Genomic DNA, 24,129 nt, shown 5'->3' on the forward strand with positions numbered 1-24,129 from the left:
GACTCTCCCCAAACTGACCAAATGTTTCTCTGAAAGGAGGGAGGAAATGGAAAAGCCTCCCCATTGTCTCTGTGCTCTCAGGTCCTGCCTTACGGGCACATTTAAGGTGTGAATGGGGTGAGCCTAGGACCTGGGACCTGGATTCCAGAATTGAGTAGTTAGAATAACAAAAGAATGGCCAGGCTCCCAGGTAATCCAACATTAACAGGTAAACTGCCAGAAAGGAGATAAACAAGGTGCTCAGATTTCTGCTGTAGACCACCCTTTTCTGTGATGCAGGTATGCTGTGTCTGGGGTGGGTGGGTTTGGGCTACACCCCTTCTGTGATGTATGTATAACGCTTCCATAGCTGCCAAGTCTCCTGCATTCCCTGGGAAACCCCCGTTTTTCCAGCTGTTCCCAGCCGAAAAAATGGATTTTTTTGTTTTTCCCCGGTTTATTCTGGCGCGGCGGCCATTTTGGAACTGGGCGGAGCATGCTCAGAAGCGACTTTTGATGCTGCTTTGCCCAGTTCCAAAATGGCTGCAGCGCGACTTCTGGTGTGGTGGCCATTTTGGAACAGGGCAAAGCAGCATCAAAAGTAGCTTCTGAGCATGCTCCGCCCAGTTCCAAAATGGCGGCAGCGCTACTTCCGGTCTGCTACTTCCGTTCCAGTCCCTTATTTCTCAGGCCGGAACTTGGCAGCTATGCGCTTCTGGGGATGGCCTTGGACTGGAGGGTGGGCAATTTTAGATGTCTATATAAGGGCATGCACGCTTTTGTTCTGGGTCCTTCTCTCCCTGGTTCCCCGCCGCGCTTGGCCTTGCCAGAGGGTGCGACGGGGAGCTGGAGGGAGGGCGCAGCGCGGCGGGAATGGCGAACTCGCGCTCCGCCGGGCTGTGCTCCGCCTCTGCCCACCAGCCCTGCTTCTAGAGTAGGGCAGCTGCCCTAACTTGCCCCGTGGTGAATGGAGAACCTACAAAGGACTCTATGACGGCTCTTGTGACTGCAAATGATGTGCAGAACTGTATGTGAACTGGTTTTCCACTCACCAATCTGAACATCTTATAACAGCAGCACAAAGAAGGCAGCTTCATTTTCCCCTTCCCTCTCTGCTGCCAACTTCCTATGATGTGTTTCCACAAAAAGTTAAATGAGCTGGGACTTATAACTGTTGCTTCACATGGAATAATATTGGGTCACCATAAGCAACAAAAAGTTCAAACACATTTCACCAGTCACATCGGCCTGGATGTCATACTGCTTAAACAGTCTATAACGGATAACTATTTCCTTTTCCATATGTGTGTTCAAAGGTACAACTTTAAAGTAAAATAGACTTCTGAGAGCACTTTTAAAAAAAAGTTACAATCCTGATTCCATAAGGAAGGAATTTTGGTTGTATCCAGCCACGTTATACTCAGAGAAGACCCACTGAAATGAATGAACCTAAGTTGGTTGTGTGTCCATTAATTCCAGTGGGTCTACTCTGAGGATATAATTGCATGATTTATGCTATGTTTTTTCATGCTATGTTTTTTCATTGCAATAATTTCATGATTGCAATGAAAAACATAGCATGAAAAAGAATGATATTAGGCTAATAGTCTGCCTTTGGATATTAAGCATTTCATTCAGCTTCTCAGAGATTCCAGGACAACCAATGCTAATTTTGACTTCTCACACCCACTAGCCTCATCCAACTCACAGTGAAATTTTGGCAGTTGAATGCTGCCATTAACAATATCGTGTGACTTTAAACAACACCATGTACTGCGGACAAAAATGGTAATTGTTTCACTATGAAGTACAAAACATTTGACTCTTACCTTTTTACAGCTATGGCTAAGTTTTCCATCTCTGCACTCTGAAGCTTGATCTCTCGAATAAAGTTCTTAATAACATGCTCATAAGGTTGAATTAATCGTGGTTCCACAATATTGATGTTCTGATACAGAACACTGACCTGTTCTTGCCTGGAAGAGGGGGGGAAACACTAATTAAAGCATACTGCATATTTTCTCACAAATAATCAGTTTATATCTCATGCAGAGGTGGATGTGGAAATGGCGAAGGAAAAAGCACTCCTATTTAGTTTTCATGGGTTAGGCTTTTGTACCACAAACCAATTATATTTAACCCTTACAAAATTGTTAGCATTTCTTTGGTTAATGGCATCAACTCAGAAGAGATGTGGATCTCTTCAAAACAATATTGCAAAATGTTTGGGAAACAGTGTAATTGCACAATAATTAATGCTTTTACTGTGGGGACAGAGGCAACTTCTGCACAACTTTCTGAGGGTCACATGCCAGTGGGAGGGTGAGGCATCTCTATCTTCCATCCAGACAAGGAAGAGGTATAATGGGAGTTCAAAGGCAAACTGCAGCCGGACAAACACTCTTTGGGGTGCAAAGCCAGGCCAGTGAGTGGTGTGGCCTGGGGAGAGTTTGGAGGGCCAAACAGAAAGGCCTGGAGGGCCGCATCTGGCTCCCGAGGCCCGAGGTTCCTCACCTTATGTAAACTTGGTAGAAAATGTTTTGATCCATGTAAATGCCAACTATGATACTGGTTTTGTGTCCAGGCATGTGCTGGGATAGCAGGAGACTTTTAATCTCAGGGTCATCGGTTTGAGCCCCACACTGGGCAAAATTCCTGCACTGCAGGGGGTTGGACTAGATGATCCTCGTGGACCCTTCCAACTCTAGAATTCTCCGATTCTCTGTTGCTGGCCCCACCTCCTAGGCATCCATGCGTGGGACCAGGTACCTGCTTTTATGAAGCCTTTGGGTGAGCAGCTGCTTGCTCATAGGCTTCCATGCAAGTGGCTCTCCTGGTCACATGGGTGGCCTCATTGTGTAGAAGACCACACACCCAGCAGCACAGGCTTTTTCCAATTCAGATGTGTGCCCCAATGCATGGGTGCCTGGGGAGGGGCCAGGGCCAAAGGGGCCAACTCTGCTCACCAATGTGAAGAATATATATAGTGCAAGGTTTTAGATGCAGGATAAACTTTAGAGAAGTGGACAGAAACCAGCAAGCACACTCCCATGCACTGTTAGTAAGAAAGGCAGCACGATGAAAGCTTTTCTAGGATGCTGTAACAAAAAGAAACTTAACTCAACCAATAACCTACCATTGGATGCCACTGGCGTTCCTGTTGGGATAATTAAAGATAGTCAATATATATCTAGGAACTGCAACCAAAATACTCATTGGAATTGGTGTTGGCAGAATGAGGGCAAACTGAGGTGGTTTTGGAGGCCAACTTTCATGGCAAAACATCATCATCATCACCATCATTTATTTATATCCCACCCATCTGACTGGGTTTCCCCAGCCACTCTGGGCAGCTTCCAACAAAATATTAAAACACAATAGTCCGTGAAACATTAAAAGCGTCCCTAAACACTGCCTCCAGATGTCTTCTAAAAGTCTGTTAGTTGTTTTTCTCTTTGACATCTGGTGGGAGGGCATTCCACAGGGCGGGTGCCCAATTTTATTTTTACAGGAAGATAAGCAAATTTTCAGTGCATCTTCCGTAAAATTGTCCAGACATGTAGCTGTGTCAGTTGGCTGCCGCAAAAACAAAACAAAAACAGTCTTACGTCATCTTAAAAACTAACAGATTTATCATGGCATAAAATTCTGTGGACTAGGGCCAACCTTGTCAGGTGCCCGACCTGTTCTCCTTAGTTGGCAGGTATGCACAATGGAATGGGGGGGGGATTAAACAGTGGCGCAAAACAGCAGCGGCGCAACAACAGTGGCGCAAAACAGCAGCGAGAGGCCCAGTCTGAGACAATTGTATGCAACGTTCAAATGTATATAAGATAAGCAAAGTGGCAATTCGCTATGGCAGTACGTTAACTCACCCCTGTAGTGAGAGGGGATGCCATTGTCTCTATTCAAGGCTTAATAAATAGAATCAAATTCCCCGATCAATTCTAGCCCAACAACTTCACACTGTGGTTTCCCTTTGAAGTTCCTTTGTTTTGGACTGACAACTGCCAGGTCAGTGAGCAAAGTGTCCTGGGAGACCGAAATGTTCGCCCACTTGTTGCTTGAATGTTGCCGCTTCTTTATATCAGCTTCCTTTCCCATTTGCTCCTTTGTGCAGAGACTGACTTGTTTGTCCTGCGTTGACCACAGACGAGCAATGCTGACAAGCACGCACTGCGTTGGGGAATGAGCCAGAGGCCGACCCTGGATGGCATGGCTGATATTATGAAGGAGAACAGCAGTGTGGCCTGAGGAGGTAGGTGAAAAGAATTGGCACTTGGGCTGGATGCAGCAGAGTCTGGCCAAGGCATTTGGCTCAGTTATTGGGCCTGTTGATATCTTTCTGAATAATCAGAGAAAGCGTCTGAAGTGTCTGTGCCGCTTCCCTCACACACTGGTGGACAGGCAATCTCCTGGACATAGCTGCCAAGTATCCCGTATCCGCCGGGAAAACCCCTTTTTTCTCACCGTTTCCCGGCGGTCTCCCGTTTGGCAGAAAATCCCGGCATTGTCCCTTAAATTCGCTTCTTCCCGGCGGCCATTTTTCTGGTGCCGCTTTGCCCTTCTATGGGCACCAGAAAATGGCGGCGCCGGAAGTCGCTTCTGCGCATGACCGGAAGTTGCGTGACGCGACTTCCGGTGGCGCTTCGCCCTTCTATGGGCATCAGAAAATGGTGGCGCCGGCGCCGGAAGTCGCTTTTACGTGTTTCCGGTCATGCGCGGAAGCGACTTCCGGCGCTGGCGCCGCCATTTTCTGGCGTGACGCAACTTCCGGTCATGCGCGCGCTGCCGATCCCGGATCTTTACGATCCGGACTTGGCAGCTATGCTCCTGGACACAGCATCGTACTGGGGACACTATCTTCTGGACTGGCCTTATAAGAGGCATCAAATATCCTGACGTCATTTTCAACAAGCAGAACAGGAAGGCAGGTTCACTTTTTTTAAAAGCCACACTTTCCTTTTGTTTTTAACAACCTACTTGCATAAAAATCACCACAGCCTTGGTTCAAAGTTCTTAGGTATGTAAGACTGAATCTCAGGAGAGATAAGGGTCATTTAGGGGGTTCAGCACCAGGCTGAGATTCAAAAAAGAGGCTTAAACTTCATAGCTCAGAAATGTTCGGCCTTCACCAACCTAGTTCCCGGAAGACGTTTTGAATTGCAATAGTGCGCTGTAGCACAAACATCTTTAAAAGCATCTTAAAAAGCAGAGACATCACCTTGCCGACAAAGGTCCGTATAGTTAAAGCTATGGTTTTCCCAGTAGTGATGTATGGAAGTGAGAGCTGGACCATAAAGAAGGCTGATCGCCGAAGAATTGATGCTTTTGAATTATGGTGCTGGAGGAGACTCTTGAGAGTCCCATGGACTGCAAGAAGATCAAATCAATCCATTCTTACAGCCCTGAGTACTCACTGGAAGGACAGATCATAAAGCTGAGGCTCCAATACTTTGGCCACCTCATGAGAAGAGATGACTCCCTGGAAAAGACCCTGATGTTGGGAAAGATTGAGGGCACTAGGAGAAGGGGACGACAGAGGACGAGATGGTTGGACAGTGTTCTCAAAGCTACGAACATGAGTTTGACCAAACTGCGGGAGGCAGTGGAAGACAGGAGTGCCTGGCGTGCTATGGTCCATGGGGTCACGAAGAGTCGGACACGACTAAACGACTAAACAACAAAGTGAGCTGTAGCCCAAAACACCTGGAAGGCACCAAGCCAATTTAATAATGATGGCTTATAAAAGTTGTTTTTTTTAAACCACCTACTGTCAGGCATATTTAAGCCACTTTGTGTGGGAAGCAATGGGTTTTGTTTCTTCATAATGGCCCATGGCATGCATGCATCAGAGTTGTGCTGGGTGTAGCCAGGTGTAGCCAGAAGAGATGGGTGAAACCCGGAGGCCATTTGTTAATCTACACCCCACCATCTCAACTTTAAAAAATTGCATGGGCTGGCAAACAAATACACATCTCCCCACCGCCCTGCCCCCGCTTTCCACAGAGCCCTTGTAAACCTATCCTTGGGAGCTGAGGAGCCGGCTTCCTGGCCCTATTCTGACAGTGCTACCTTTTGTTCTGGCTCACAAGCACGTCACAGCTGCTGTTCTTGGAGATTTTTCAGCTTCAAAGATTAAACAAACAAGAAGCCTGAAAGAAGGGAGGTTGGAAAGCTTAAGGCTCACCGCCCCTGCCCCCCCCCAGCCATGCTGTTCAGTCTGTGCCTGCTGAGCTCGGCTGGGAAGAGCCTCTGCTGTCACAAACATATGGCGGCAATTGCGGGAGTTTGCTCAGCTTATTTGATCTCAAAAACCACAATACGGTTTCATTGTTCCTCACTGGCCCAATTACAACTGTCAAAAGAGCTTGATTCAGCAGACTCCGGCGGCCGACATTTACGCTGTGCCAGTCAGGTGCAAGGAGCGAGAAAACACACCACAGGCAAGCGCAACAGCGCAAACCTCTCCAGAAGCACCGGGAGTCACAAGGAGGCGATGGAGTCTTTTTAAATTAGAGGCGACAGTGGGCACTCACCTGAATGCTTATATACAAAAAGCCTGAATGAGATCTGGAATTAAAAGCACACGTTGGCAACCACTGCCACCAGCCCCAGAGCCATTTTGGAAACAGAGAAGTTTTTTTAACTACAGTCAGATGGGAAGGCAAAGACGCCCTTAATCTTGAGTCAATGGCAACGCCACCAGTTCAAGGCTTCTGTGGGGGGGGGCACTGTACGGGCCATTCAACAGGAACCCCACAGCACCTTCACAGAGGCACAGGGTACCAGAAATAGAGATTTACAAAGCAATAGAGAAATACAGATTAACAAGCAGCCCAGGCTTCAACTGGGTTGGGTCCCACTTTCAGATTGTGGCCTGATTTAAGGTCGGTCGCAGCAGCAGCAGCAGCAGCAGACATATATACCTATACGGTATATAGGAAAAGAGCTGGGTTCCCAAACACATATTTGGATTAAAGGCAGGTGCTCAAAAATGTTGAAGACTACTGCTCTGCTAGCTAGTCCATGAACGGCCTTGGTCCAGTATACCTGAAGGAGTGTCTCCTCCCCCATCGTTCTGCCCGGACACTGAGGTCCAGCTCCGAGGGCCTTCTGGCGGTTCCCTCGCTACGAGAAGCCAAGTTACAGGGAACCAGGCAGAGGGCCTTCTCGGTAGTGGCACCCACCCTGTGGAATGCCCTCCCATCAGAGGTCAAAGAGAACAACAATTACCAGACCTTTAAAAGGCATCTCTAGGCAGCCCTGTTTAGGGAAGCTTTTAATGTTTGATGGATTTCTGTATTTTAATGTTTTGTTGGAAGCCGCCCAGAGTGGCTGGGGGAACCCGGCCAGATGGGCGGGGTATAAATAATATATTATTATTATTATTATTATTATTATTATTATTATTATTATTATTATTATTTGCAAGGGGCATTTAGAAGAAGGGGCATGTGGAAATCATTCCTCCCTCCTGCAGTTTGTATTCAAGTAAGAGTATAACCACAGAAATTAATGGGCTTAAGTTAATCATGTCCATTAACTTCAATGGGTCTACTGCAAGTATGACCAAGACAGGATATAACCCCATGTTTCAGATCACTTGAGATTATTGTTTCAGAGCAACCTCTACCCCGGATTATCATTACCTCTTACTGTAGCTCAGCTGATTGGAAATGGCACCCTGATAACTTAAAGACTGCCATATTCCAGGAGAAATATTTGCAAGTTGGTTCATCAATGCTGCTGCCAAATATTGTGACCATTTGTTGAAAATGAATTATTAAGGAGCCAAATGTTCATTGTTATTTACCTAGGTTTTACTTTTTAAAAAATAAAAAAAACGGTTTCCTAGTCCATTCAAAGTTCCCATTAACTTTGTCCATTGCTTCTGCATCAGAGACAAGTCAGAAACAAAATAACAAATACCTGAATCACTTTAAGGAATTTCTGATCCACATACACTCAAATACATTTCCAGGTAATGAAATGATAACGAAAAATCTACATTCAGCAGTCAAACCTGAAGCTTGAGTCACCCAAGCTTGAAGAAGTTCATTAAGATTTGGAGTTTCACTTGTGGCTGGAGGACAAAGTCATTTTAAAAGCTGTCCCAACCAAAGTTCCCAGCCATCCCAGTAGAGTGGGGAGTAGCATTGAGATGGTGAACGACAGAGCTGTGTGCCACGTGACCACTTCTGAGCCCCCTAAGCTAGTCTGTTGCCCTCAAGTGCAGGAGAAAACCAAGTTTCGTTGCCAGAGTTAAAACAAGATCCAGCTACCAGCTCAGTCAGCTACTGGACATAGAATGGGAGCTTGTCATCTTGTTCTTCACCTTAGGCTACAAGCGTCTTGGACTAGTCCTGCTGCGCTATAATACAGAGAAAAGACTCAAAACTATGACTAAGCATCAGTACATCTGCCCCCATTATTACTACTCTGTGCACAGCCCACACCCAAGGAAGTAGGAGGTGAGCGTGATGTTTGGCTGGAGATAACAAGCACTCCTTTCCCCTCACGTGGGATAGTGAACCTGAGTCCAGATTAGACTGGTTTGCACCACCAAGTGCCTAACTTTGCCATGTGTCTCGATTCACCTCAGCTATCCCATTTTGACCATCGCTCCGTCTGAAGTGATGCATGAGAATTGCCATTCAGTAGAATCAAACCAGGCATTTGCACACTCACACCAAACAAAGCTATGGCAATTCACTCTACCACCCTATTAAGCAGCTGGACTACATTCAAAGTGCTATGACAAACATTGTATCCATGGCATTGAGATAAGGACTAGCTGCTGGAAGGGAGGCAGATGCTTACACAAACACTCTTTTTGCACATGCCTCATTCCACCACCAACTCAGCAATCTGCTTGTACCTGTGCAGCTTCTGTTTGGCAACCAACATCTTACAAAAATGTAACTGCAGAAAGAAGGCACGTTTCCTTTCAGAGAGCAGGACAAACCAAGGACTCGCTTCCAAGTTTAAAAAGCACCTATTCTGCAAACCTTTCTGACTAGTATGTTGTTTAAAAGATAACACACCCACACTAGATAGATAGATAGATAGATAGATAGATAGATAGATAGATAGATAGAGATAGAGATAGATTAGATACCGGTAGGTAGATAGAGATAGATAGATAGATAGATAGATAGATAGATAGATAGATAGATAGATAGATAGATAGATAGATAGACAGGTAGATATGAAGACTTTAGGGAAATTGTCCTTCCAATCTTTTTTAAAAATAGTGTTATAACAATTTTGTAAGACACTGAATAGATAAATGAACGGCCTATAAAGTTCTTGATCATCTGCATTATTCTACATAAGCCCAATATCTCAAATGGGCAACTGTGATCTATTTTCAGTTAATATTTTCAATACATGAGTTTCTGATTCAATAAAACAGAAATATAAATTATGCAGCTCTTGCAAGTTCATATTAGAATCATTACAGGCTACAAAGAGGCCATGGAAACACATCAGCGCTTATCTAACTAGAAGCAGTACCTAGAACCCTCTAGCCCTTCTACTCAGAAATATACAGGAAAAGACAAGCTACAGTGTTCTAGCTGATGGGTCAGTAAGAATGAAATTTGAACCAATCTTCCAGTGTCCTAACCAATGGTTGCAAAGCTACTGAAATGACTGACAAGTGTAAGCAGCTTATTTTAAGTATTTATATGGCAAATGCATACTAAGCTTAATTAGATTCTTGTTGTTTCATGTAGATCCATTCCCAGTGTACTCCATAGCTGCCAAGTCTCCCGTTTTCCCCAGGAAATCCCCGTTTTTCCAGCTGTTCCTAGCTGAAAAAACGGATTTTTTTGTTTTCCCCCGGTTTATACTGGCGCGGCAGCCATTTTGGAACTGGGCAGAGCATGCTCAGAAGCGACTTTTGATGCTGCTCTGCCCAGTTCCAAAATGGCTGCAGTGCGACTTCTGGCACGACGGCCATTTTGGAACTGGGCAAAGCAGCATCAAAAGTCACTTCTGAGCATGCTCCGCCCAGTTCCAAAATGGCGGCAGCGTTACTGCTATTTCTGGCCCGGTCCCTTATTTCTCTGACAGCAACTTGGCAGGTATGGTGTACTCTTGAGTCTCCTTCACTGCGTTTCTAGCACTGAGCTTTGCTTGTTGTACATTCACCACTAAAGGTTAGTGCTCTTTAGATGGAAGCATAGCTCTCTTTGCATCCCTTTCAACAGCCTCCTGGTGGATAATAATTTGCACTCTCACATTTCATGTCAAAGGAGCATCCAGAACTAGGGGAAACAGTGTTCGTATGTAATTCTATATGAAAGAGCCAGGGCCTTATTAAGCCCACTCAGAACACCATGGAAATCAATACATGGATCAAGTTACAAGACTCAAGTCTTCAAGTGAACAAAAGTGGTTAGTATAAGGCAGCACAGCAATGCAATGATCCCCTTTTCCTATGTTCCAGGAAATCAATGATAATTTTCACCTTTGCTTGGAAATCTGACATCTCAGTTCCTTTTCATAACAAGCAGTATCAACTGCTCCTTCCGCAGCCTCATATAACCAACATGCTTAAGTGTAATTAATGCATGAAGGGGTTAAGATCATAGAGTCAGCTGTCCTGCCAGGTTTAGCTAGGTCACACCCTCTCACTTTGTTCTCTTCCACCATGTGAATCCAACTAGTAAGGCTGCCTAAGATGGATTTTCCAAGCTTAGACGGCATGGCTTTAGCAAACCATCTTTATGTTTCTATACAAATAATTTAGAAACTCTTACCATTTTTTTAAAGCTAAGTTGCACTGCCTGTTTTTTTTCTTGCTGCTGTCTGGAAAAGCACATAAATCTGACCTTTGATGCCTGGAGATGCCAGGGATTGAAGTGGGTACCCTCTGCATGCAGATAATATGCTCTGTCACTGAGCTATGGCTCTTAAATAAAGGAGGCATCTGGCTAACAGCTACCCAAGCAGGATGTGGGGCCACATCAGGACTAGCTAACCCTTTGGCCCTCTTGATCTTTCTGGACTCCCCAACCAGCGGCCATGATGGGAACTGGAATCCAATATGGCAGGTTACCTGCCCTTGGCCTAGATCAGTGTTTCCCAACCTTGTGCCTCCAGATGTTTTGGGACTACAACTCCCATCATCCCTAGCTAGCAAGACAAGTGGTCAGGAATTATGGGAATTGTAGTCCGAAAACAGCTGGAGGCACAAGGTTGGGAAACACTGGCCTAGATGGAGCCTTAATCGAAACCTAAACATCTCTTCCTATGTGACTAATTAAAATTCTTTAATTGATTTATTGTGTTTTATTTATTAAGAACACTTCTAAGTCTGTCCTTTAGCCTAAGATTCCAGGGTACAGTACAATGACCAATACATAGATAATTCCAATATTATTAAAAGAGCAGATAAACAAATCCTTAAAATCACAGTCCATAAAACCAGTTACAGGTAGGTAGCCGTGTTGGTCTGAGTCGAAGCAAAATAAAAAAATTCCTTCAGTAGCACCTTAAAGACCAACTAAGTTTATATTTTGGTATGAGCTTTCGTGTGCATGCACACTTCTTCAGATAGTGTAAAATGTTTGCTAGAGTCTAAGTTGCATTTCTTCCAGAAATGGAACAGCTCAGCAAGAATTTTTATAAAGCACATGACTGGACTAAAGTTAAAAGGCCCCTAACACTCTCCCCCAACATCCCAAAGAGACTTCCTTCCAGAGACTCTTAGTGACCTGGAGAGATGATGGATATATTTGTTTCCTAATCTAGGAAGGTTTAACAGCACTTGCAATTTAGTAACCTGGGGGGAATGCTATTTCAGTCCCAGCAAACATATTATTTCAAAGCCTTTCCAGAAACTGGACTTAAACAGAATCATTGTGGTTCACCCAATACTCAATGAAGAAGAATTATTTTTTGGTAACAATATTTTGAAAACTTCATGATTCCTGGAATGCAACCATCAGGGCAGGGCCTAGTATAATTAAGACAGTGATGAGTCCAGCACTAGGCCAGCATGTAGACCTTCAATGCTGTTGAGCCTGAGAATGCAACTTAGACTCTAGCAAACATTTTACACTATCTGAAGAAGTGTGCATGCACACGAAAGCTCATACCAAAATATAAACTTAGTTGGTCTTTAAGGTGCTACTGAAGGAATTTTTTTATTTTCCATAAAACCACTTAGAGCCACTCACTGACTCCTTAACTGAAGCCCCATACTAGCTATAGTATCCTACAGAAGGCCAGGCAAACAGCTTTACCTGCTGCCAAAAAGCGGGAAAGCTTTTGGGAGATACCAAAGGAAGTGCAGTATAAATTATTATATACAGTTGGAAGGAAAGCCCATCTTTGCTGTTCTCTGTCATGCAAAGTTCAATAGTACAGCGGAAGCAAAATGGCCTTTGAAATCTGACAGAAGAGACCTCACATCAAATAATCTTCTCAGAACATCAAGCCCCAACTGTTAACATTATAAGCAAAATGATGGTAACCAATTATTGTAGATGAAAGAAGCATTTCTTTAGCATGACCACTCCCTCCTCTGGCATCCCAGGGTGTCACCGTTACTCTTTGGTAACTGGACCTTTCACGTCACGGCATGGTTGGGTGAAATGGCTATCATAGATCAGCTATCACAAGCAGAGCCTTCTTACTGCGCAAACACAGGGCCCATCCATAAAGGCAAACACGGAATGTGATATGCTTGTCACAAGATAATTTATCACCTCACAGGATTATGAATGCAAAGCCTAAATCCTTGTTCTCGACAATAGCTGTTGCGGGCCCAGAAAGACCACTTCCTATGCATGTTTGTTACTCAGAGGGAGAGCCCACCAAGTTCAGTGGGCCTGAGGATGCAATCCTGTACGTAGTTACCTGGAAGTAAGCATTGCTGAACTCTGCAGGACTCACTTGAGTTGACATGCACAGGATTGATTTAAACCACAGAGTCTAGGGCTTGCTGATCAGAAGGTCGGCGGTTCGAATCCCTGCAACGGGGTGAGCTCCCGTTGCTCGGCCCCAGCTCCTGCCCACCTAGCAGTTCGAAAGCACATCAAAATGCAAGTTGATAAATAGGGACCGCTCCGGCGGGAAGGTAAACGGCGTTTCCGTGCGCTGCTCTGGTTTGCCAGAAGCAGCTTTGTCATGCTGGCCACATGACCCGGAAGCTGTCTGCGGACAAACGCCGGCTCCCTCGGCCTATAGAGCGAGATGAGCGCTGCAACCCCAGAGTCGGACACGACTGGACCTGGTGGTCAGGGGCCCCTTTACCTTTAAGCACTGCTGAACTCTGCAGGACTCACTTGAGTTGACATGCACAGGATTGCATTAATAGTCTCAGGTACATAGGATACATAGGTTTCCACAGCAGCATAAGAAGCTCCCTCACAGTGAGTCAGGCCATTGGTCCATCTATCTCAGTACTGTTTACAGGGAGTGGCAGCGTCTCTCCCAGCTCTACCTGCAGCTGTCAGGGATTGAACTTGCAACCTTCTGCATGGAAGGCTGATGATCTACCACCGAGCTATGCCCTTTCCTCAAGCTGAATTGCAATTCAAGTTGAATGGGAACTTGTGTTATTGTCATACATATGGAGAGAGGGAGAGAACACAAACCTAAGGAGAGCCTGCTGGATCGCCAGTGGCCCATCTAGATTGCGCCCTGTTCTCCCAGTAGCCAGCCCAAAGTCTGCGGGAAACTGGGTGTAGGACCCAAGAACAAAAGCACGCTTCCCTCCTGTGACTTCTAGAAACTGGTATTCAGAAGCCTGACTGCCTCCAATTTAAACCATCCATGTGATAGAGAGGAACCTTTGGATGCTTTGATCATTTCACATATGAAAAGTTATTTCTAGCTGATAACCTGTACATGTGTGCATTAAAACAGTTACAAAATTCTGGTTTCACTGCTCTGCAGAGTGAACGAATTTGCCTGTATACCAGCGTTAGAAACTTGAGATATGAAAGCTAGAAGCTAAATGTCACCTTAAACCGAAGTTATGGGCGCCACAATGGAATTGTCTAGGCACACTTTTTTATAGCAAGAATACAAAGCTGAAAATGAATGAACTGCAGCTAAAATATTATGTTCATTTTTTCACATGGTCCAGTCCTTCCCCTGCCCACCCCCGTAATATTCTTAAGAGGGTCTCTTCTCCAGACTTCAGAGAGTAGCTGGAAGTGGAGAGCCAGAAAAAGGTCCTCCTTTCCTTCCACACTGCAGTTTTGATCTGAAATCTTAGGCCACGGGTAGGCAAACTAAGGCCCAGGGGCCGGATGCGGTCCAATCGCCTTTTAAATCCGGCCCATGGACAGTCTGGGAATCAGCGTGTTTTTAAATGAGTAGAATGTGTGCTTTTATTTAAAATGCATCTCTGGGTGATTTGTGGGGCATAGGAATTGGTTCATTTCTCCCTCCCCCTCCCCGAAAATATAGTCCGTCCCCACAAGGTCTGAGGGACAGTGGAGTACTGCACCCAGAGTTCAGAAGCTGCTCATGCTAATGGAACTCCCTGTCACAAACTGTGGCTAGAACAATAGGAGTTTCAAACACTTCTTTATACAAAATTCTACTCTCTCTTTCCGGCTGCTTTTCGGCCTCTGCTTTGAAGTCGTAGGAAGTGGCACATCAAGTCTCAAAAAAAGACACAGAGTGTGGCGTGAGAAGAGCCTGTTTCAAAACTGCTCCTACCCCAGTGCAGAGGGCTGACATTTGGACAAGCCTGCTATAGCAGATGGATCACCTACAGATGGGGCAAGGGGCAGTATTTTCACAAGAGCCAAAGCAGCACAAGGGTGAACTTCCTGGCCTGTCTTAAATAGCCACACAACTACCCTTTCTATTCCAGCTGAAAATAGAGCCCCAACACTAAACAGGAAGAGATGCAATAAAAGATAACGATTTATTTGTTCATTTGTTTGTGTTCAGTATTTTCCTTGTAAGCTGGGCAGCAACTGTCCGCTCCAAAAATAGGGAGGGAGTGGCAAGGTACACCTTCTTCTTCTTCGCAATGTGTTCTGCAAACTTTTACAGAACTGGGATGCCTTCAAATAACCACTGCTGCTTGCTTTGGGGTTTCAAAAGCAGTAAGAGAAAAGACCTGAAACCCACAAAGAGAGGAGCACCAGCCGGCTGCAGTAATGGACAAAAAAGAGAGTCCAGAAGCGATGTGGCACCTTGCAGACTTGTAGCACGGGATATTTCAAAGATATGGATTGCATCATAAAATATTCTCTTAAGGGCCTCTGTCATTATTTATTGCTCCCCCCTCTCCCATCCCAAAGTCCTATTGCAGCCTGACTGGATTGCCACTGCCTAATGTTTTATCTCAAACAATGGGGGGGCAGAGAAAAGGCTCTCTCTGTGTGTTTTCTTTTCTTTTAAATAACACACCCGTAAAAATGTTTATGTGGACAGAAAATACATCTGGAGTGTGCTGTTGCCACCAGTTAATTTCTGAAATTGCAAGAGGATGCCTAGAAATGAAATGCTTCGACTTACAAGCTTTTTCCCTTTACTCCTTTATCTTAGAGACAGTGTTGTTCAGTGGCTAGTGCCAAATGATTGCCTGAGAAATCCCAGGGTGAAAGGTCCACTAGAATAACTTACTTGGGTCAGTCACACTCTTTCTGCCCACCTAATTACTGAGTTGCTGTAAGGATAAAATTGGGGGTGGGGGAGGACACACAATTAAAGAACTAACAAATACCGTACTAGTCCGTGTTTAAGACTAGGTTTGTTTTTTACTTTAAAATAATGTTTAAAAGGGGGCGGTAGTCTAATACACGGGGGCAATCTCCCCCCATTTTCTTAATTTTGAGTCCCCCAAAATAGAGGCATCTTATACAGGGGGGGGGGTGTTATACACGGAGAAATACGGTACCTCACAAGCTGATCCATGACAAAAGGGATGCTGCCTTGTTCCAAGCAGGATGTCCCTGTGCACACTTTAGGATGGGGGAATCTACAGCCCTCCAGATGTTGTTGGACTACAGCTCTCTGTATCCCTGAGCATTGGCCTTGCTGACAGGGGCCGAGAGGCGTTGGGAGTCCAACCGTTTCTGGAGGACCACATCACTCCATCATTCTTGAAAGGTGGACAAGTTTTCCAGGCGGAAAGGTGCATAGGAATTCCTACCGTTGTCTACTTTGTAATTAGTCGCTGCCAGAGAGGAAAAGGCCAGCAACGCTACTCGGCACATGCTCAGAAGCCCTTTTAACCATTGATAACACCCTGAACACATCCGAGGGCTTAGCCGGCCACGAGGTTCTGGCATTTCGGGCGCCGAGGCCAGGTTGCGCCTGCCTGCCTGCCTGCCTTCTTCCCCGCGGCTTTCTCCTCGCTCGCCCCGCAGTCCGGCAGGGGAAGATGGCGGGGGTTACCTGGGGATGAAGCCGGCCTCGTCCCCGAGCCGCTGCTCGAATTCCCGCCAAGCCTGGCTCGGCTCCATCGCCGCTGCCGCCTGGCTCAAGACGTCGAGGGCATCTCCCAGCCCCAGCTCGTCCGCCGCGTCCTCGGACGGCTCCTGCGCGCTGTCCCGCCGTCGCTGCTGCTGCTGCCGCCTCCGGCGCTGGGTGGCGCCGCGGAAGCCGCGGGCGAACTCGGCGAAGGTGATCGCGCCGTCGTGGTTGGTGTCCAAGCGCTGGAAGATCGCCTCGGCCTCGGCCGGCCGGACCCGCAGCTCGGCGCACAGCGCGCCGAAGTCGTCGCGCTCGATGCGGCCCGAGCCGTTCACGTCGCAGGCCACGAAGAGCGAGCGGAGCCAGGACACGTCGTCCAAGGGCCCCTGCTCTCCCCCGGGGGAGCCCATCGGGCACCCGGAGGCTGGATCCGGCTCGGAAGGACGATCGGAAGCGGGACGAGCAGCACCCGCGACTGAGCCCAGCCACCCTGCCCGCGCGGAGCCCCCGCTGGTGCCTGTTACCTTCGGCGCCGCCCCTTCGGCGCTCCACCCCCTCGGCGAAGAAAGTTTCTTCCGAGAGTGGAGAGCGATTCAGCGCGCCCGCCTCTTCACCTGGAGCGCTGCGTTGGGCGGTGGAGAGGCGGCCCCGCCGTCGACGCCTTCCAAGAGCAACGCAGAGCCAGGAGGAGGGTAGCGGGGCTGCAAACGCGCCCTAGCTTATTACGTCGGAGCACACGCCTCCGAGACTCTCTTTTTCTTTTCGTCTCGATTTTAGGATTAGCCAAGGGTGCAGAGCACAGTGCGGAGACTAGACGCCAAGGCGTGGATTTCAGGGTTTGCTGAAAGCGCTTAATCCGGACTAGGCAGCCTGCGGCCCCCAGCCAATGACCATAGATGACGGGAGTTGTAGTCCGTAGGGAATACAAGAAGTAGCCCGCCTAAAAGCACATCCACGGTTGGCCTCTTAAAGCACCGGCTACCTCCTCCTTCTTAGCTGAAAGTACCGGGAGTTAAACGTGGGACCTTGAGCTTTATCACCGATGTCTCTTATAACACTCCATCTTAATTTCGAAGGATTCTATCCAAAACTTTTGCAAACAGACTTGGCTTTTTCTTGCCCAGGGCGGCTTTTCTGCCTAAGTAGAGAAGGTTGCTTTGAGAATCTCTTTATCTTGGACAAAAATCACTTACCTGTTCAAAGCTTCCTGTTCACTGCTTCCTATAAAGCCACCCGTGGAAAATCCCTTCAATGGCCCAAATACACAATGGGCGTTATTTCTCTTGCATACCTGAGGCTGCAGTTCTGCGCTCACTTACCCAGCAGTAAGTCCAACTGCATATGAGACTCGCTTCCAAATAAACTCACATAGGGTTGTGCTGTAAGTTATTTCAGTTGCTTAGCTAAGGTAGCAGACATGTTTTTGTTTGCAACAATCCTAAACAAGTTGAACTTACTTCTGAGTAAACACATTTAGGATTATACAGCAAGTGAGGCTTGCTCATACCCAAATAAGCATACATAGGACTACAGCCTATTTAGGCTTCTACTTAAAATCACTTACTCAGAACTAAGTCCCATTAAACATACTGGGAGTGTGTTAAAATTGCATGGAATTTTCACCACAAGGCATCTTGTCCATGGAGACATTCTTTTCCCTCCCTTATCTCACTTGCATTTCAGCATTTTGTATTTGTCCGGCAAATTTGTGAGGGCAGAAAGAGTCTTGGATTCAAAATGGAACTTGAGAGACCTGGGTCTCAGGCCAACCACTCAGGGCAACACACTGCATGTGCAGCACTGGCAAAATGCAGGATTGTGAGGTGGTGTGGTGACACATCTTTTGGCACACTCCAACTAAGACAGTTTCCTTATAGATATGTATGTGGAGAGTCTGGGAAAGGTAAACTATCTACAGTAAATAGGTTTCTGTGAAGTAGAATTAGGTAAAGGGACCCCTGACCATTAGGTCCTGTCGTGACCGACTCTGGGGTTGTGGCGCTCATCTCGCATTATTGGCCAAGGGAGCCAGCATACAGCTTCCAGGTCATGTGGCCAGCATGACAAAGCCGCTTCTGGCAAACCAGAGCAGCTTCCGTTTACCTTCCTGCTGTAGCAGTACCCATTTATCTACTTGCACTTTTATGTGCTTTCGAACTGCTAGGTTGGCAGGAGCTGGGACCAAGCAATGGGAGCTCACCCCATCGTGAGGATTCGAATTGCCGACCTTCTGATCAGCAAGCCCTAGGCTCTGTGGTTTAACCCCCCACAGCGCCACCCGCGCCCCGCTTCTTATACCGGTAGAATTACCTTCTTATAAAAAAGGACCTGTGGTCCTGCTGCTGCTACTGGACTAAAACTCCCATAATTCCTGACTGGGTGCTGCTGCTGGGAGTTTCTGCATACACCACACATTTAAAGCACATGCCTTCCCCAAAGAATCCAGGGCACTGTAGTTTACCCCCTCCAGAGCTACAATTCCCAGCACCCTTAACAAACTACAGTTCCCAGGATTCTTTCGGGGGAAGTAATGTGTTTTAAAATGGAGTGTATACATCCTGGGGGCAAAAAACGCATGGAAGGCTACAAGCAAAATGCTCAAGAAGCTGCCTTTTAATTCTGTGGCTGGCCATTGGTCTAACTAGCCACAGTTTGTAAGTTTTCATATATATTTCCCTGTGTTCCTGTAGTCTGAAATCTTTTAGTTGCCTTGTTCAAAAACTTGGTCAAAGGACCTAGTAGACCTTTCCATGTGTTGTGCCACTAAACTCTCATCTTGTATGGATTATTGCTGAATATAAGGGAAAAACTGAAAGGAATCTAACCTCTTTTCCTTAATATAAGGGATCATTTCAAAGAGTAACAAGTCTAGACTTTACAAGTGTGTGGCTTCTAAACATTAAACACTCTGACCTTTCTGCTTGCAGAACAGTGTGCTCAAAATAGAATACAGTACCTGAGAACCAGAGAAAGGAAGTGACTTAGAGTTGCAACACTGGTTCTGCGAGGTTGGGATTCGCTAAGAAAGGGCTCACTTGCTGAACAGGTTTCTTTGCTCTAACTACAGTTAACAGATATCACTTAGATTGTATTGCCTACATATATTACAAGGACAGAAACAGACTCGCTGTCTGTTGAAAAAGAAACTGTGCCAATGTATTTTCTGGAATATGAATCCTTAATCAAAATATATTCATAACTGACTCTGATCTTCACATAATGCTGCTGCTCCCTGTGATTTTGGTTTCTATTCACCTATAGAACAATTGTGATTTTTTGCTTCAAGGAACAGGCAAAACAATGGTTTTAAACCTGCAGGCTTACATTAACACTAGATGGGCTGGTGAGGGCAGCTGTGCATGCCCTCTAAGAAAGAGTCTTGGATTCAAAATGGAACTTGAGAGACCTGGGTCTCAGGCCAACCACTCAGGCCAACACACTGCATGTGCAGCGCTGGCAAAATGCAGGATTGTGAGGTGGTGTGGTGACACATCTTTTGGCACACTCCAACCAAGTTTCAGGAATGGGTTGAAAGGGTTCTTTCCCTTAGCTCTTTTCTTAAGATCAAATACGACGTCACTGAGCACTGTCACAGAGATGTAACCTATAAAATGGATGGCACTGGTTGTATTTATTCAGGCTGCCAATTTCCACCTATGAAGGCTTGACACTTCTGCTGCAGCCACAGGCACCACCCAGGCTATTCAAGCAACTGGCAGAAAAGCCACCCGACAAAAGATAATTTATTTTTATGAGTAGTAAGAGTGGGCGTTGGGAGACAAAGCTCTCAGCAGGGAAAGAGAAAACAAAGCTTTGTTCCGATATGTCATACATTGGGGGGGGGGGAGGACAAGAGATAGCAGTTTGAATGTGGCCCCAATTTAAATTAAATGTTAAAAATGTGTCAGATTTGGTCTCTAGTGTACATAGTGCCCTCTTTGAATTCAATGGCTGAGTAATTCTGGTAGGTAAGTAACAAACCAACAATTCATTGAGGTAAGACATTTTTCTATTCTATTTCACTGTAAAATAAAATTCCAGTTTAAAAACTCAGCTTTAAAACTTAAAACCTAAAAGCAGTGCTTTTTTCTGGGGGGACGCATACCCATAAACATTTTGTGAATCTTTGTACTTTTGTCCATTTACTGTATTTATTTTCCTCAATTTGAACTATAAATTGGTTATTTCCTTGAGTCAAAATGAGAGTACTGTACCCCTAAACATTTTTTAAAGAAAAAAAGCACTGCGTAAAAGTATAATGAAGCTTTCAGAAATCTCTCAAAGTGTTGGCACCAATTTTGTGATCTCAAATAAGACATGTAACCATTAGCACACTTCCTGTGGAGCCACTGCCATTTTTACTCCATATTTACTATATTTAGGAACCCCAATGCTCAACATTAGAACTTCCAAGTTCTGGATGATTCTAGCACCAGTTTTGTGAGGTTGGAAATTACGATCAGTAAACCCAATCCAGAAAAAAAGTTGATAAATAAATAAATAAATAAATAAATAACTCTTAACATATATATATATATATATATAAGTTCTTATTTTATCCTCTCTTGCCTCACTCATTGCAATCATCAGGACTTAAATGTGGTCCACTACTCGTGATTCACAATTCAAAAATATGTGTTTTTGGCTACATTCACCATGTTTTCCTGCACACATCTTAAGCACATACAAAAAAGTAGATCCACTTTAGCACCCTAGCTGATTTTTACCTACATAACTAGATTATATAACAATAATAATAATAATAATAATGCCCCGCCCATCTGGCTGGGTTTCCCCAGCCACTCTGGGCGGCTTCCAACAAAAAAATGGAATAAAATAATCGATTAAACATTAAAAGCCTCCCTAAACAGGGCTGCCTTCAGGTGTCTTCTAAAAATCTGGTAGCTGTTTTTCTCTTTGACATTTGATGGGAGGGCATTCCACAGGGCGGGCGCCACTACCGAGAAGGCCCTCTGCCTGGTTCCCTGCAACTTGGCTTCTCGCAACGAGGGAACCGCCAGAAGGCCCTCGGTACTGGACCTCAAGTGTCCGGGCAGAACGATGGGGGGTGGAGATGCTCCTTCAGGTATACTGGACCGAGGCTATTTATTTATTTATTTATTTATTTATTTATTTATTTAAAATAGTTCTATCACACTTTTCTTTGCACAGAAAGAAATGCAGCTAACATGAAAATCATTATTTCTTTATTTTAAAAAAAATTAACCAGGGTAAGTCGGTGGGTGCACATGCGTGTGTGTGTGTGTAAATTAATATAATATATAATATAATATAATATAATATAATATAATATAATATAATATAATATAAATCTGAGTGCATCAACAGAGAAAGACTTTTCCTTTGTTGAAGCCAAATGTTGGTTTGGAAGAAAGTAGGAGCTCTGTATGGGGCAGGCTCATAGGGGTCTAGATAGCTTTTCCATTCCTCACATTTCTTCTACACATACTTTTAAATAAAGAATAAAATATGAATTAAGTCAAACACTTAGGAAAAACTAATATAATATCTCTTTGCTGAATCAAAATTGGGTTTTTTTTTGTAAAGTTCCTCATTCAGATGACAATTTAGTAGCTGTCAGGTCATGCAGCACTTCAACATTTTTATTGATTCTTTTAATGGAGTCCAGATCAGGCACAAAGTGGCAACCGTATAAATGAAGTATCTTCAGTCTGGAAAAAAAATTGTAGATAGTTCATTCACTTATTTTACTAATCATCTGGCAGCCACAGAATAAGTCCCTGAAAATGTGTTGCTTCCTTTTACAAAATGCCAGAGGGCCTTTCCTATAAGATGCTCTGCAGACAGTAGGATGAACGTGCATTACATGCGCCACCGAAGCCTCTACCAAATAGCTGTTGACTTTCTGAGAGTTTATAGAGTTTTATCATCTGTTAATGGGTTTATCTTAATTGGGGTGGTGACAGAATGAGTAGACCACAGGCTTTTCATGCCAAAGGTCCAGGTTCAATCCTCAGCATCTCTAGGTACAGCTGAAAAAGACCCATGAAAAGCTGTGGCCAGTCTGTGTACATGTCCCTTCTCTAACCTGATGCCCTCTAGATGTTTTGTACTGCAACTCCCATCGTCCCTGATCACTGGCTGGAGCTGATGGAGGTTGTAGCCCAAAACATCTAGAGAGCACCCGGTTGAGAAAGGCTGCTGTACTGAGTCAGAACGACCAACAGTCTGGTTTGATATAAGGCATATGGTATGTTCTTAACAGCTAGGCATATTTTCCTGATGGACTAGGATTCTGCCTTCACTGGGTAATAAAACTGACAGAGCTGGGAGAGACGGCAGAGGCACAGCTTGAAGCCAGTTTGGCAGTTATGAATTTGGAAAGAGAAAACTAAATGGAAGCAGAAGGGAGGAGGCAAACTCTCTTTCTTCCCTAACATCATAAATGTTTAAAAGGTGTTTCCTACTTCACAGAGCAAGCCCACTATCTCTGGAGAAACAAATGTGTTAACTCCTTGCAAATCCAGTGACAGGAGCCCGAAATATTCCTGCTTGAAGGCTGCAAGCACTTTTTGGAATTCTCAACCTATCACCTTGAGAGATGTCAAACAATATCCACAAGAAAACAAAAATTTGATTGTCATTCTTGATTCTTGTTGCCAGGTCTCCTTTTGTACTAACAGCTCTTCTTCCGTTGGTAATAAAAACTTACTTGAAGCACTGAAAAAAGTAAGAGGTGTATTTCTTCAACTGAATAATATCAAAACCACCTACATTGTCCTGATCCCCAGCCAGCCAGCAAATAGCCGAACAGCAGTATCGAGTGGGAAAAAGAAAAAAAAGGCAGGAGAGCATTATGGTATCTCTAAAGCAGGCACGTCCAATAGGTAGATCGTGATCTACCGGTAGATCACTGGACGTCTGTGGTAGATCACTGGTGGATCACTGGCTCCCCTCAAAGAAGCTCAACAACTTTGACTACCCCAAAAAAGCTCAACAACTTTGACCTGAAACCCCCCCCCCAAACCGGGCTTTCCTCCCTAAAAAAAAGCTCAACAACCTGAACCCCCCAAAATGGGGTAGATCACTGCGTCCTTTTAACTCTGTGAGTAGATTGCAGTCCCTTGGGAGTTGGCCAGCCCTGCTCTAAAGAATTTGTTAAATGAGGAAATGTTTAATGGAGGTTTCACCATTCATTTACCTCAAAGGAGACTAAGGTTACTCACACTACAAAATAAAACAAACAATAAAGGTCTGGAATGCAAATTGCTCTGGAATGCAATATGACACTACACTCACTGCCTTTAATCTTAACTACAGGGCATTAAAATCATTCTGCAGACACATGAATTCTTCCTGATGCAGGTTTGAGTAAACTGAACATTGTTTTGGATCCTTCCTTTGACCATGCCTCTCCCTCAAGCAACTTCACATTTGTTTGAATGCATGAAATGGGCCCCTGCATGCATATGGCCATACACAGCCTGGGAAGTCCAATTGTATGGGGTTCCTGCTTACATGAACATAAAGGGGCACAAAGCCCTAGGGGTGCATTACATCTCCACCGCCTGCTCATATTGTCACTGAAAATGACAGCTAAAGATGGATCAAAAGATCATCAAATCTAGCATTCTGTTTCTGACAGCAGTATCTGGCGACCAGTGGGGCATGAATCTGATAGCACTACTGGTGCCCCACATCAACTGGTATTCATTCTGCCTCTGCACATGGAGGTTCCATTTACCCGTTATGGCAAACAAATGGAACCTA

General features: G+C 45.2%; 2 protein-coding genes across 6 annotated transcripts in view; both read right to left on the reverse strand.

The window, feature by feature from the left end:
- The window catches only part of RASEF (RAS and EF-hand domain containing), a 41,174-nt gene extending 23,698 nt beyond the window's left edge, over positions 1-17,476 (reverse strand). The window contains exons 1-3 of one of the 2 annotated variants that reach the window (XM_035099748.3): positions 16,360-17,476; positions 3,116-3,136; positions 1,809-1,955 (exon numbers count right to left, since the gene is read on the reverse strand). In XM_035099748.3, coding sequence (XP_034955639.2) covers positions 1,809-1,955; positions 3,116-3,136; positions 16,360-16,787 — 596 coding nt within the window. In that variant the 5' untranslated portion in view covers positions 16,788-17,476. The remainder of the gene's footprint in view (positions 1-1,808; positions 1,956-3,115; positions 3,137-16,359) is intronic. The other variant, XM_035099746.3, reaches the window with a different exon arrangement.
- Positions 17,477-21,885: 4,409 nt separating this feature from the next.
- The window catches only part of LOC118076759 (uncharacterized), a 49,501-nt gene continuing 47,257 nt past the window's right edge, over positions 21,886-24,129 (reverse strand). For 2 of the 4 annotated variants that reach the window (XM_035099744.3, XM_035099745.3), the window contains one exon: positions 21,886-22,070. In XM_035099744.3, coding sequence (XP_034955635.2) covers positions 21,950-22,070 — 121 coding nt within the window. In that variant the 3' untranslated portion in view covers positions 21,886-21,949. Of the gene's footprint in view, positions 23,140-24,129 lie in introns of all 4 variants that reach the window. The other 2 variants (XM_035099743.3, XM_060280075.2) reach the window with 2 other exon arrangements.

Source organism: Zootoca vivipara, chromosome 10 (assembly GCF_965207765.1).
Source record: "Zootoca vivipara chromosome 10, rZooViv2.hap1.1, whole genome shotgun sequence".
In the NCBI taxonomy this organism is placed as follows: Eukaryota; Metazoa; Chordata; class Lepidosauria; order Squamata; family Lacertidae; genus Zootoca; species Zootoca vivipara.